Here is a 12,657-nt window from a genome sequence, read left to right as displayed (position 1 = left end):
AGATGGGTAGGCGGAAGCCAGTATGCATAAGGAGCAGGCTTTTATCAGAGGCAGTTGTGTGGGGTTGGGGGTAGGAAGGAGCTATTGCTCCTAGGGAGTCTGCTTAAAAGCTGGCTTCCTGCAAGCAAGGTTCCTGTCTCTTCCCCTCGCCCCCCCCAACCCTCTGCTGCTTCTGATACAGAGGCAGTAGTGTGCAGGGAGGGGGAGGCCTGGGGGGCAGCAGCTTGCATGTAACAGTGAAGGTTAACTGATGAGCCCAGGCTTTCTACAGAAATTTCCTTTAAAAAAGTGAGTGTCCAAGAATGCCTGTTATGATTCTTTTAGGAAGTGTGCCATCTTTCTTGGCTGTCTTTACAATGTGCCTTGTAAGCATCATCATTTTTAAATGAGTTTTTTGAGGCTATGAGGATAGACATGTTGCAGAGAAGCCACCAGAACTCTTGATCTCCTTTTGGAAATACCTGACAGATAGGTGGCATTGACAAAAAAACGTTCTTAAAAATGTTCCAAAAATACTGTAGATCCTGTTCAGTTTCTTAGTTTGTGCGATGTAATCATGGCACATTCTAAGAAAAAATAGCTTTTACTGACCTATTTCCTGTATTAACCACATCATGAGTGCAGACATTCTAAGAATTAAATGGTGTCTTCAGGTACGTTTTTGGCCTCTTAACATCATAACCCACCATCACAAATGGAATAAGAGAGAGGGACTTTTTAGTTTTTTCCTTTTTTAACACAAGCAATCGGCTACCATTTTTGTGAGCTTTCACAGGTGCAATACATTATGGGGAATTCAACCTTAGAGCCTACATGATTTGATTTTGATTTTGTACGATTCAAATAATTCACTGGGAAGTGGGGAAGGAGAGGGAAAAAGCTGGCTCCCCATGCGCACTGGCTCCCTCCCCCCCGCATGCTGCCTCTGATACAGAGGCAGTGGGGGTGGGGTATGTGTGTAACCGTGCTTGTTAAACGATGAGCTCCGAGTTATCGGTTAACCATGTACACAAGTACATGTTAACATTCCTAGTTCATTTAGGGTTAGTCCTGGGTATGGTACTAATCAATGTTTTCTTTAATGACTTGGATAATGGAGTGAAGAATATGTGGATGACATGGAACTGGGGAAGGTTTCAAGAACTATGGAGGATTAAATTAGAATTCAGATAATCTCGATCAACTGGAATATTGGCCTGTAATCAACAAGATGACATTTATTGAAGACAAATACAAAATACAGTAGACTTCCAATAATCCGGCACCTTTGGGACCTAGGTGGTGCCGGATTATTGGATATGCTGGAGTACCAGGAGGTACTATAAGGGGGCATACTCCCAACCCAATCCCCCTCCCCACCTTGTCCTCAGGTCCCAGAGCCGCTGGTAGGCGCTGGGACACATGCGCTGAGTGGCCTGCTTTTCAGTGAGCTGGCCGGGACGCTGCGCACAACCCAGTGCCTCTCCCCTTCCCCCCCTTTCCCAGAGCCACATACCTCCCCTCCCTGCTGTCACCCAATCCCACTTCTCCCCCAAACTTATGACCGGGTCCCGAAGAAGCTGCCTGTGTTCAGCAGCTGGCGTCAGCCGACGGTCAGGGCTGTGTGTGTGTGTGTGTTAGTTACTGAGAAAAGGTTTAACGTCCGTGTCTTTACCGCTAGGACTGGGGTCCTGTTGCGGAGGGCAGCCAACAGGCTGACAGATGCCCCAGAGTTTTAGGAAAAGCTTATTACATCTAAGATTTCAGCTGCTAGGATACAGGATCCCTTCGCAGCGGGCAGTCTAGGGAAGACTGAGAGATGCCCCAACGGATCTGTCACCTGGGAGTGACACGATCCAAAATGCCCAAGCTCTTCCTATACCTGTCCCTTATGACCGGCTGAAGTTCTTTTAAATTGTGCTTGGTTCTGTTACAGCAACTGAAGGAGTCAGGTTAAAAACTTAAACAGTTACAGGTTTATTAAAAAGACTTATAAAAGCATATGGTTACAATGGCTATTGCTCTCTTTCTTAACTGCTAGCAAATACAGATCTTATGGTTACAATGGCTATTGCTCTATTTCTTAACTGCTAGCAAATATAGATCTTAAAAATGGTTACAAAGAAAATAAAGATAGAAAATAGAAATAATGGTACCAAGTGACAGCTTAATCTTTAAAGAGCTCTAAGTCTATGTGTACACTTAAGACAAAGGACCACATCCAGGTACAAGTTTTATCCCCTTCTGTGCCTTTCGGTCCCAGCGTGTCAGGCCAGGGCCGGTCCCTCAATTCCTAGGAAAGACGGATACGAGGTGGGCGTCCCCATGGAACCTCGGGAGGTCAAACACCTAACCCGACCAGTAGATAGATGGTAGATTGACACTCAGAGTAAAGGTGCTGCTGGACCCATCTTTATACCCATAGGGGCCCGTATCCTCTTTCTTATCTAAGATGACAAATTGTACTGGTCCGTTTCTGTGGCGCCAGTTCTTACAAGCAAGTTTCAACTTAATTTACACTTTCAAGAGAGAGAACTAAATTGTGAGTATTAGACATTTTACTGGACGAGAAATTCCTCCACCCCGCGGACGGCTGTGTGTTCGTATCAATATGGGTTTTAGTCAAGGGCACTCCTCGGCAGCCTCTTGGTCAGCAATTGGCATATCTCTGTTTACAGCCATTCACTCTTCCTCCGACTTCCCTTATTCCTTGTACAGCAATGAGGGTTACAGGAGTCAGAGTAAGTTTGACACTATTTTGAAATAACTGCCTACTATGTAGACACGGACTAAGTTATTTCAAAATCTTGCAGTGTAGACATACCCTAGGAAGAAAAAATCAAATGCACAGCTGCAAAATGGAATTAGTTGGGCAGGTTGTAGTAGTACTGCTGAAAAGTGTCTGGGGGTTAGAAGGATCAAAAATTGAATATGAGCTAATAATATATTGAAGTTGCAAAAAAGGCTAATATCATTTCAGGTATATTAATGGGAATGTCATATGTATGACACAAGGTATTTGTTCTGTTCTATAAACATGGATGAGGCATCAACTGGAGTAGGATGTCTAATTTTGGAAATGTGTTGAGGAAAGAGTGGATAAACTGGGAAGACCAGAGATGAGTAATGAAAATACTCATCAAATACTCATTAAAAAACCTATTTGTGTGAAGAAAGGTTAAAAATGGATATGTTCAGTCTTAAGAAAAGACCGAGTGGGTATCTGATAAATCTTCAAATGTAAGAGTATTATAAAGAGGATAGTGATCAGTTGTTCTTCATGCCCATTGCAGGTAGGACTTAATAAGCAGAAAGGGGAATCTTGGTTAAATATTAGAAAAAAACTTTGTAATTACATGAATAGTAAAATTCTGGATTAGGCAAGAGTAGTTTTGGAATTTCCATCACAGGAGGTTTTTAAGAATAGATTGGACAAATACCCATTGGAATGATTTAGGTTTAGTTGGTCCTGCATCAGCTCATGGGGCTGGATTGAGCGCTCTTCAAGCCCTATATTTCTATGATTCTATTGTTTTTATACTTGCCATGTACATTTGTCTAAAAAATATGCACTTAAAGGGTACGTCTAGACTACATGCCTCTGGCGACAGAGGCATGTAGATTAGGCTACCCAGCGTAGGAAAATGAAGCGGCGATTTAAATAATTGCCGCTTCATTTAAATTTAAATGGCTGCCGCGCTGACCCAATCAGCTGTTTGTCGGCTCAGCGCGGTAGTCTGGATGCTCCGCGGTCAATATCAAAGGCATTTGTCGACCTCCCAGGTAAACCACATCCCAGGAGGCATACAAGTATACAAGTATAAAAACAATAGAATCATAGAAATATAGGGCTTGAAGAGCGCTCAATCCAGCCCCATGAGCTGATGCAGGACCAGCTAAACCTAAATCATTCCAATGGGTATTTGTCCAACCTATTCTTAAAAACCTCCTGTGATGGAAATTCCAAAACTACTCTTGCCTAATCCAGAATTTTACTATTCATGTAATTACAGAGTTTTTTTTCTAATATTTAACCAAGATCCCCCTTTCTGCATATTAAGTCCTACGTGCAATGGGCATGAAGAACAACTGATCACTATCCTCTTTATAATACTCTGTCGCCAGAGGCATGTAGTCTAGACGTACCCAAAATCAAAATGGAAAAATAACTTACTACTTTGGGAGCATATCTTATTTTAAATGTTTGTTTAAAATGTATGTTTTCAAATATAATGAACATTACATTCCTTATTGAGGACTATGTACATGTGTAGATTTTAGACAGCAAAAAAATGTGCTTACCCTGGCAAATCTCAAATGGCTGAAAAGACTTAATTCTTCTGTCAAAAAAATTTTTTTTTGGACTGAGATAATCTGTATGAATCATCAGCATTAAAAAAATAAAGAAAATTGAAAATAAAAAGAACAAAGTTTAAGTTTATTGAAAACTCCTTCATAACTATAGCTTGCTGTGCTGAACTCTGCCCTCCTTAACCTAACTTTCTTGTTTTTAGTATATCATTTTAAATGCTTTAATTTAAACAATATACTGTCCTAGTTATCTTTTAAGAAAAAACATCATTGTACTGTACCCAGGTATGCCAAAATTATGTAGAGGTTTTTATGTTTCTATACCTCACTGTAACTAGATTATTAGCTTGCTTCCTTTTTGTGGGTTTAATTTAAACCTTTTAATAATATTATAGTCATGTTGTGATTAGTCCATTTCTTGAAAGAAAGCAGGATTTATTAAGTTTAAATCAGTCTAATGGCATTTTTCTGATTTTTGTGATGCCTCTTATTCAGAGCGTTTCTCCTTTCCCTTCTAAAAATATATTGTCAACAATAATTGACTAAAGTGCATCTACAAATATATTAGAATAAATTTTACATAACCAATTTTAATTTTTCCCATGGCTCAAGAGTTTGGCACCCTGGTAAAGGAGAGTACTATCATATTTATATCTTACTATCTATCCCTTTTCCTTTTGACTGTCACTGCTCATTGTGTGGATATTCTCAGAACTATCCACAAAGACTCCACAATCTCTTTTCTTGACTGGTAAAATAACTAATATAGACCCCATTATTTTAATGCATAGTTGGGATTATGCTTTCCAGTGTGCATATTGCTTTTGAATTTATCAGCACTGAACTTCATCTGCCGTTTTTGAGATCCCTTTACAATTCTTCACAATCTGCTTTGGCATAAATTTGCTCGAAAAGTTTTATGTCATCTATACATTTTGCCACTTCACTATTTACCTTTTTTTCAGATGATTTATGAATAATTTGAGCGGTACTGACACCACTATTTACCTATTTCCATTCTGAAAATTGACCATTTATTCCTACCCTTTGTTTCCTATCTTTTAACCGGGTACTGATCCATCAGAGGACCTGAGTTCCTTATCCCTTGACAGCTTACTTTGAGGGAACCTTGTCAGTGGCTTTCTGAAAATCTAAATACACTCTATCCCCTGGATCCCCCTTGTCCACATGCTTGTTGACCCTGCCCCCCCAACAGTCCTAAGCTCTGTTGAAGCAGTCGGGTAAAATACCTTTCTATAGAAAGATTTATGTATGTGGATTGCATTATCTTTAAAGAACTCTGCTACTAAATTTTTTTTTTTAATCTTTAGTTTCATTGGCTATTTTAAAGATTGTATGTATTAGAAATATGGCTTCAATAACATTTCACAGAAGCAATAATTTGATTAGGAATGGTCTTGCTGTCTGTTATTCATTTCACTCTAGTTCTGCTATGGATGACTTAGTGGATCAGCTGTTTTTTTCTTAAATCATGTTATCAATGTGATTTTGTAGTAAGCAAAATACAGGATTATGTAGCACTTTAAAGACTAACAAGATGGTTTATTAGACGATGAGCTTTCGTGGGCCAGACCCACTTCCTCAGATCAAATAGTGGAAGAAAATAGTCACAACCATATATACCAAAGGATACAATTTAAAAAAATGAACACAAAAATCGGAGAGGCATAAGTCTTTGGTACGCTCCTCTTCAGTGCTGGCGCCGTCGACCGCTATTAAGGCTGCGGGAAAGAAAACGGCACCTCTGGCTCATGGGCGGCTGCCTACGAAAGCGCCTGATCCGAGGACCTCGGCACCGTTGGGGCAACAGCACGGGAGACATGATACGGCACCGCGGCCGGCACCGCTTCAATCGGTGGCACCAGCAGAGCAGGCGGCACCAGGGCACCGAACGCCCATGGCACCGGATACGGTGCCGAGTGGCAGTCACACTGCGGTTCCGGAAGCGGCACCGCAAATTCTTAAGAAAACAAGCACAGCACTGGCGGATCACCGCAGTTCGGTTCCACGTAAGGCACTGTTAGGAGAGTTAGCCTCCCCAGCTTCATCGGTACGGCACTCCCCGATACTTGTCTTGGACGATGAGGATCAAGCCTCGAGACATTCCTCAGTCGATGAGCCCCGTGCCACGCCTTCGGCCGTTCCTACAAAGGCTCAAAGGAAATCGGTTCCAAGACACCCTTATTATTACAGCCTTTTTCAGTCTTTTTTTTAATGTTTGATTTCCATTCTGTGGGAACTATGGGGTCAGCAGAGGACTCAAGTAGTCCTCCACTGGCCCTGTGCACCCTGTGGCGTTTCAGCGCTCCTGGCCTCAGCCCAGTCCTCCGCTTATCCCCTTGGTTGCTCTCATGGGGTGTCACCCATTGATGCCGGACCAGGAGTGTTGCTGGACAAGAGAACTCCACATTATGGAGTTTCAACCTGCACTCATATTGGGTTGAAAATTGGTATGACACAGCCAGATTGAGGAAATAGAAATTAATGATTGAAATAAACTGGTAAACTGGCCCATCAGGAAAGGCACTGTTGGGAGGAGATAATTTACAGTATTGTCTACTGTTGCAGAAATGGGCAAGATATGATATCAAAACTTGAAAGGTGTCAAATGCTATGTAAGCTTTGAAAAAAATTCAAATATGATTATTGGGGTTGGTTTTTCCTCCTGTGAATAAAACCATCAGATCTAAATGATGCTCCTGTTACAAATCACTTTTTCAAAACTTACATCTCTAAATTCACAATTAAGCATTGTGGCTAAACCTGAAGTCTATTAACTAGGTGAGGATTAATGATCTACATGCTTTGTCTCTGTGCTTGCTGAAGAATAAATATTTTTGTCTTTTAGTAAAAGATGCACAATATTCTTACTTTTACTGGTCTGACAATTTTCTTGTAGAACTTCCCAGAAAAGGACCTTCTGCACTGTCCATCTAAAGATGTGATTGAAGCTCATTTCATGGCTTGTGTAAAGGAAGCAGATGCCTTAAAGCACAAAAGTCAAGTCATCAATGAGATGCAGAAAAAGGATCATAAACAACTCTGGATGGGGTTACAGAATGGTAAATACAATATTAAATAAATTTTTGAATTTATTAATATCTTTGAAAAGTTTTTCTTCAAAATGTGCATTATTGTAGTAGTCATGTACAATGTCATTTTCCACAATGTAGTCTAATCAGAGGGCTAAACAATTTAGTGGAGATTCAGCTTTTTTTCACCACTGATACCAGGTAGTAAGTTTTGCTTGAGATGTTCTGAGAAACAAACTGGACTGTCACTCAGTTCCCATCTAGAACCACATTGTATTTAATGTAGTTTGATGTAACTGCCAATCTGTACTTGGGACTGCTCAGGTCTTAATTAGCATTGAGTATAAATTATCTCTAATACTAAAAAAGTGGTTCCTCTGATTTATGGTTTGAGGTCATTGGTAAGGCAGCAAGGGTAAACTTTCATTACATTTTCTTGCATATGAAATCTCACCTGTTCTCCTGCCCCAAATTTAAATTGGGAAATGTTGATCTACCAGCTAAGACTTACTTTTGTGACTGCATTTCTTACAGGATGTAGATATTTCACTAATTCTGACAAGATTAATTGAAAAGACTTTACAGTGCGTGAGTAGCAAGTGCTTTAAAAGATATCAAATATCTTTTTATCTGTCTGATTTCTAGAAGAAGCCATTGGCTAATATTTTTTAATCTTATAAACAGTAATTCCTAGAGCAGGCCTGCACAACTCGGAAAGCAGTGAGGGCCATGTTACTCCAAAAAAACAGCTGCAGGCAGCAAGTAGTTGCCAAATGCTCTCCCAAAAAATACCGAACACACGGGCTAAACATTTTTGTCGAGGGGAGGGGAACAAAACCCCAAGCACGTCGGGCATACAAAAAAACCCAACACTGCCTGGCTTCAGCACACAACAACAGGAGGCACCACCGGACTTCAGCACACAACCACAGGACCCAGATGGAAATTCAGAAAATACCAGACACTAAACATGTCCGATATTTTCTGAATGTTTTTACCGGGCAGAGAGCGCAAATACCGGACTGCCTGGTAAAAAACTGGACACCTGGCAATCCTAGCTGCAAGAGTAGGTTTGGGGGGGAAGAGGCGGGAGGTGATACTTTATTAAGAATTTTTCAATTAAATCAAACAATTTTTAAAACTATTTTAATTTTTATTTATGAATACAGAGTGCCTATCCCCTCCCCTTGCCTGCGGCCTTGCTGCTGGGAGAAGAGTGAGAAGATCAAGGGGCAGTGTTGGGAAAAGGGGGCACCGACTCCCTCCACCTCAGCTCCAGGTGGTGGGGAGCGGCCAGCCCGCCTCCCCTCCCCCCACCCCGGGCCCCCTCTGTGCTGAGGAGCAGAGGTGGGGGAGAACGGGATGCTGCTTCTACTCCCTCCCTCCTCCTCCCCCAGTGGGAGCACGTTCTTTTTAATTGATCCGGCCTTCACTCCCCCTCCCTCCTTTCACGGAGCGCAGTGGGCCCCTCCCCCACCCAGCCTCACCTGCCAGCGCCAGGATCTGGGCCTCGTGCAGCAGCAGGCGCCTGGAAGCAGCGGAGCAATCCAATGCCGAGCAGAGGCAAGCCTGGCTGAGCAGGCACACGGCACAGTGCGAGCTCGGCCCCAGTGTCCTCCCAGCCTCTCTGCCCCTGCAGCGGCCAGGGGAGACCCAGGGTTGGGGAGACCTATCCATACGGCAGCGTAGCAGGCATGTGCCCTATGTCGGAGTGACTCTGGGTGATGGGGTGTTTTAGCGCCCCCCCATATTTTGGTGCCCTGGGCAGCTGCCCGGCTAGTCCGCCCCTTAATCCAGCCGTGGTCATGGACCGCACAGTGAGCCCCTGTGGGCCGTATGTTGTGCAGGCCTGTCCTAAGGGAATTCTGTGCCAAATTTTTTTTTAAAGTTAATATTATTGTAAAATTCTGTAACCTCTATTTTATTTAGCAAAATAACACTGCGTAATCATGCCAGTTTCTATTATTTTGGTAATTTATTTAAAAATACCTATCAGCAACAATGTCTAACAATACTGATGCACACAAATTTTCCCCTAGGAGTAGAGTTAAAGAAATCCCTGTTTCTCTGCCTCCTATCCTGCAGAGCCCAGCAGGGGATCAGACACCTGCATTCCTACTCACAGAGCCCAACCACAGGATGCCCCCAGCCTAGACACCAGTACCCCATACCTCCAGAGCCCAGAAACTCTCATGCACTCCTTACTGGCTAGAGGATCCAGAGGAGAAAACAGCCTGAAGCTAGGTTTTAAACCATGCTGAGAACTTTAGCTGTGAGGAATACTCTTCACCTCCTCTCCCCCACTCCCTGCAGTGTCTTTAATTTGTAAGCTGAGCTCCTTCAGCTGGGCTGAGATACTCCGGGTCCAGTGGCCTCTAGTGGCATTCAGCAGACCTGCCATCCAATTTTGTGGGAGAAAAAGGAATCAATGTAGTATGTGCAGAAATTTCTGCACAAATTGTGAATGTGTAGCGGTGCAGAATTTCACAGGCGTAAAACCTCTCAAATATGTACATTTAATTAGTTTAATGTAAAAATCTTTGTACATTGTTTTAGTGTATAAAATATTGTACATTACTACATATGAGTATGTAAAGCATGTCAAAATGTGTATTGAGAATCATGAAGATACTTCTCAGTGTAAGCCAAGTAAAACTGCATATTAAGCTTGAGAACCAATCAAGTCAGGAAATTAGTTGAGAGATAATGTATAAAATGTCAGCCTGAATTTGTGTACACCCCTCCTCACCTGTTGTTGCAAGCCAGAAACAAGACATTATAACTAACCTCTAAGTTTGTTAGCACAAAATACTATTAGTACTGATGATGTCTTCTCTGGGGACCAAATTATGTTTTGGTTCTTACAAGGGACTGTGGGGAGATGAATGAGTCATGATAGTTGGACATGTGGGTGGTGAAGTTCAGAGGAATGTAGTTAATAAAATTCCATAAATGTGCATCCTATAATTAGTGGGAAATTGCTTTGAAGTTTGGGTGAGTAAAAAGAATACTTATTCTGATGAGTTGAGAATGTTTGGAAATGGAAACTTGTTATTTGTATGGTTATCTCCACAGTCAAATGCTCATAGTAATGCTTTGTATTGGTAGTTACTTGCTCGTTTCATGATTAGTTTGAAAAAAAATTACAGTGAAGGATTTATACAATTAGAAGGTAAGTGTTAAGGTATATCAGGATTATAAAAGTAACTAAATAATGTGAAAAAGGTCCCTCATTTGACACAGGATGATTTTAGTCATGTGCCATAGAATCCTATAAGGATACCTTAAAACATAATTTGGTGATCAGTTTTCCATATGTCCTGACATTAGAATAAGAAGTAGTGTGCTTAGTTTGCGACTAGGGAGATTCAGATTTGATATTAGGGAAAATTGTAGCTCTAATTATAGTTTAAAAATTGAAATAGATTGCAAGCAAAGTTGTGGAATCCCCATCATTGGATGGTTTAAAGAATAGGTTAGGCAAACACCTGTCAAGGGCAGTGTAGGTATCCTGCCTCAGTCCAAGGAAATGAGCTAAAGACTATTCAGGTCCCTTACAGCTTTACATTTCTGTAATTTTTTTGATTACTATAAGGTATAAATTGAGCAAATGAGCCTATTATAACTTCTCTTGGCATTGTTATATTTATCTAGGGAAATCAAATGATCATATTATACAAGTGAAATACAGTTGGTACCCTCTTAATTGAATTTATTTTGTAGCTAAAGGCCCAGTTAAATGTAGATAGTGTTCATAATTGTGCTAGTTGTAGATTGTACTATTATAATAAGTTTCAGAGGGGTAGGTGTGTTTGTTTCAGCAAAAACAAGGTCCTGTGGTACCTTAAAGACTAATACATTTATTTGAACATAAGCTTTTGTGGGCTGCAGCATATGGCAAAGTTTTTGGTAGTCTTTACGGTGACTCCTTGTTATTATTGTAATAGCAGTTTAAAAATTAGTTGCAAAATGTCATCTTTGCTGAAATAAAGCTTGCTAACTACTTGTTAGAATATATATTAAAAACCATCTAGCTCAGTCATAAGTGTAACATAAGTTAGGTTTCGTTGTAATTGCATGTTTCTTTTTAAAGGATAAACCGAAAGCTGATGTTAGTTAGTAATAGTGAACCACATTATACTGCATATATTTGGGAATAATGGTCTTATGACAGGACTTTGTCTAGCACAGTTGGTTTTGTACAGGTTTCACTGTATTTTGTGAGAAACAGCACCTGGGTAACCTGACACCTAAATGAGAAGTTTAACAATCCTTTGAATACTTTCAAATGCTAATTTTAATGTGTCAGCTTTCCATAAAAGAGAAATAAGAAAAGCTTGTGAAACTAAGAAAACTCTTTTTAAGACATGTTGCACCTTTCAGTATGTTTTTATAGGCTTTCGTTTTAGATGTAATGATTTTAAACCTCTCTGTGAAACAAAGTTGATGACCACAAAAAAAGAAAAGAAAGTAGCATTTGTGATAACTGCTTCATGGCTAATGATACATCTGCAGGTTGTTTTTTCTATGAAACTTCAAGTAATTTTCTTCATATCTTAAAAAAATATAACTACAGGTTGAACCTCTGTCATCTGACTCTCTCTGGTCTGGAAACATCTGTTGTCCAGCATGATTTTAGTTAGTTGGATGTCTGCTTAGCATGGGTGTGGCCAAGTTTCCCCATAAAGTTTATTTATAGCCACCAGACCTTAGCTCTCAATGTTGTGCTGTTACTTTTCTATAGTTTACCCTAATTGTCTTTTAAGAGCCCAGTAAGCAGTGGAAGTGTTGGTAGTGCTGATAGACAAAATTGACCTCCCATGGATGTACAAATTCTCTCGTTTTGCACCGGTCAGGTCCCAATCGTGCTGGACTAGAGAGGTTCAACCTCTACCATTGTTTTTGTTTAAGTAGTGCTATCATAAGCAACTGTGTATCAAACTTGCTGGATGGCTTAAGACACTAAACTTATGATACTTTTTGTAAATAGTAAGTTTGCATAATTTTATGGGTGCTGGAACAAATTTTAAAGTGGGGGTGAGAGCCATAGAATCAAAATGTAAACCCTGTATATAATAGAAACCACTTAAAGTCAGGAGGTGCTGCAGCACCCCAATTCCGGCACCTCTAACCCCAACACGTGTGCATAATTTTCTGATGTTAGAAGAGACTATCAGTATTACAAATATAAGTTTGTTTGAGTAGGTCTTTCTAACTGAACTGCAGTTGTCTTGTCAGAATGGGTAACTTTCTACCAACACTCTGCAGTGCTATTGTCTCTTAAGGCATGAGTAGTAATAGTGGATTTGTGACA

The 12,657-nt window shown here is 40.7% G+C and overlaps 1 protein-coding gene across 7 annotated transcripts in view; it reads left to right on the top strand.

Moving 5' to 3' along the window:
• ATG5 (autophagy related 5) overlaps window positions 1-12,657 on the top strand; it is a 120,514-nt gene that overhangs the window by 24,884 nt on the left and 82,973 nt on the right. For all 7 annotated transcript variants that reach the window (XM_014571188.4, XM_025182321.3, XM_006118471.5 and 4 more), the window contains exon 5: window positions 7,211-7,373. In XM_014571188.4, coding sequence (XP_014426674.1) covers window positions 7,211-7,373 — 163 coding nt within the window. The remainder of the gene's footprint in view (window positions 1-7,210; window positions 7,374-12,657) is intronic.

Source organism: Pelodiscus sinensis, chromosome 3 (genome assembly GCF_052426305.1).
Source record: "Pelodiscus sinensis isolate ZL-2025 chromosome 3, ASM5242630v1, whole genome shotgun sequence".
NCBI classification, from domain to species: Eukaryota; Metazoa; Chordata; order Testudines; family Trionychidae; genus Pelodiscus; species Pelodiscus sinensis.
Note: the sequence above shows the minus strand (reverse complement) of the source record. Positions and strands in the feature narration are given on the sequence as shown.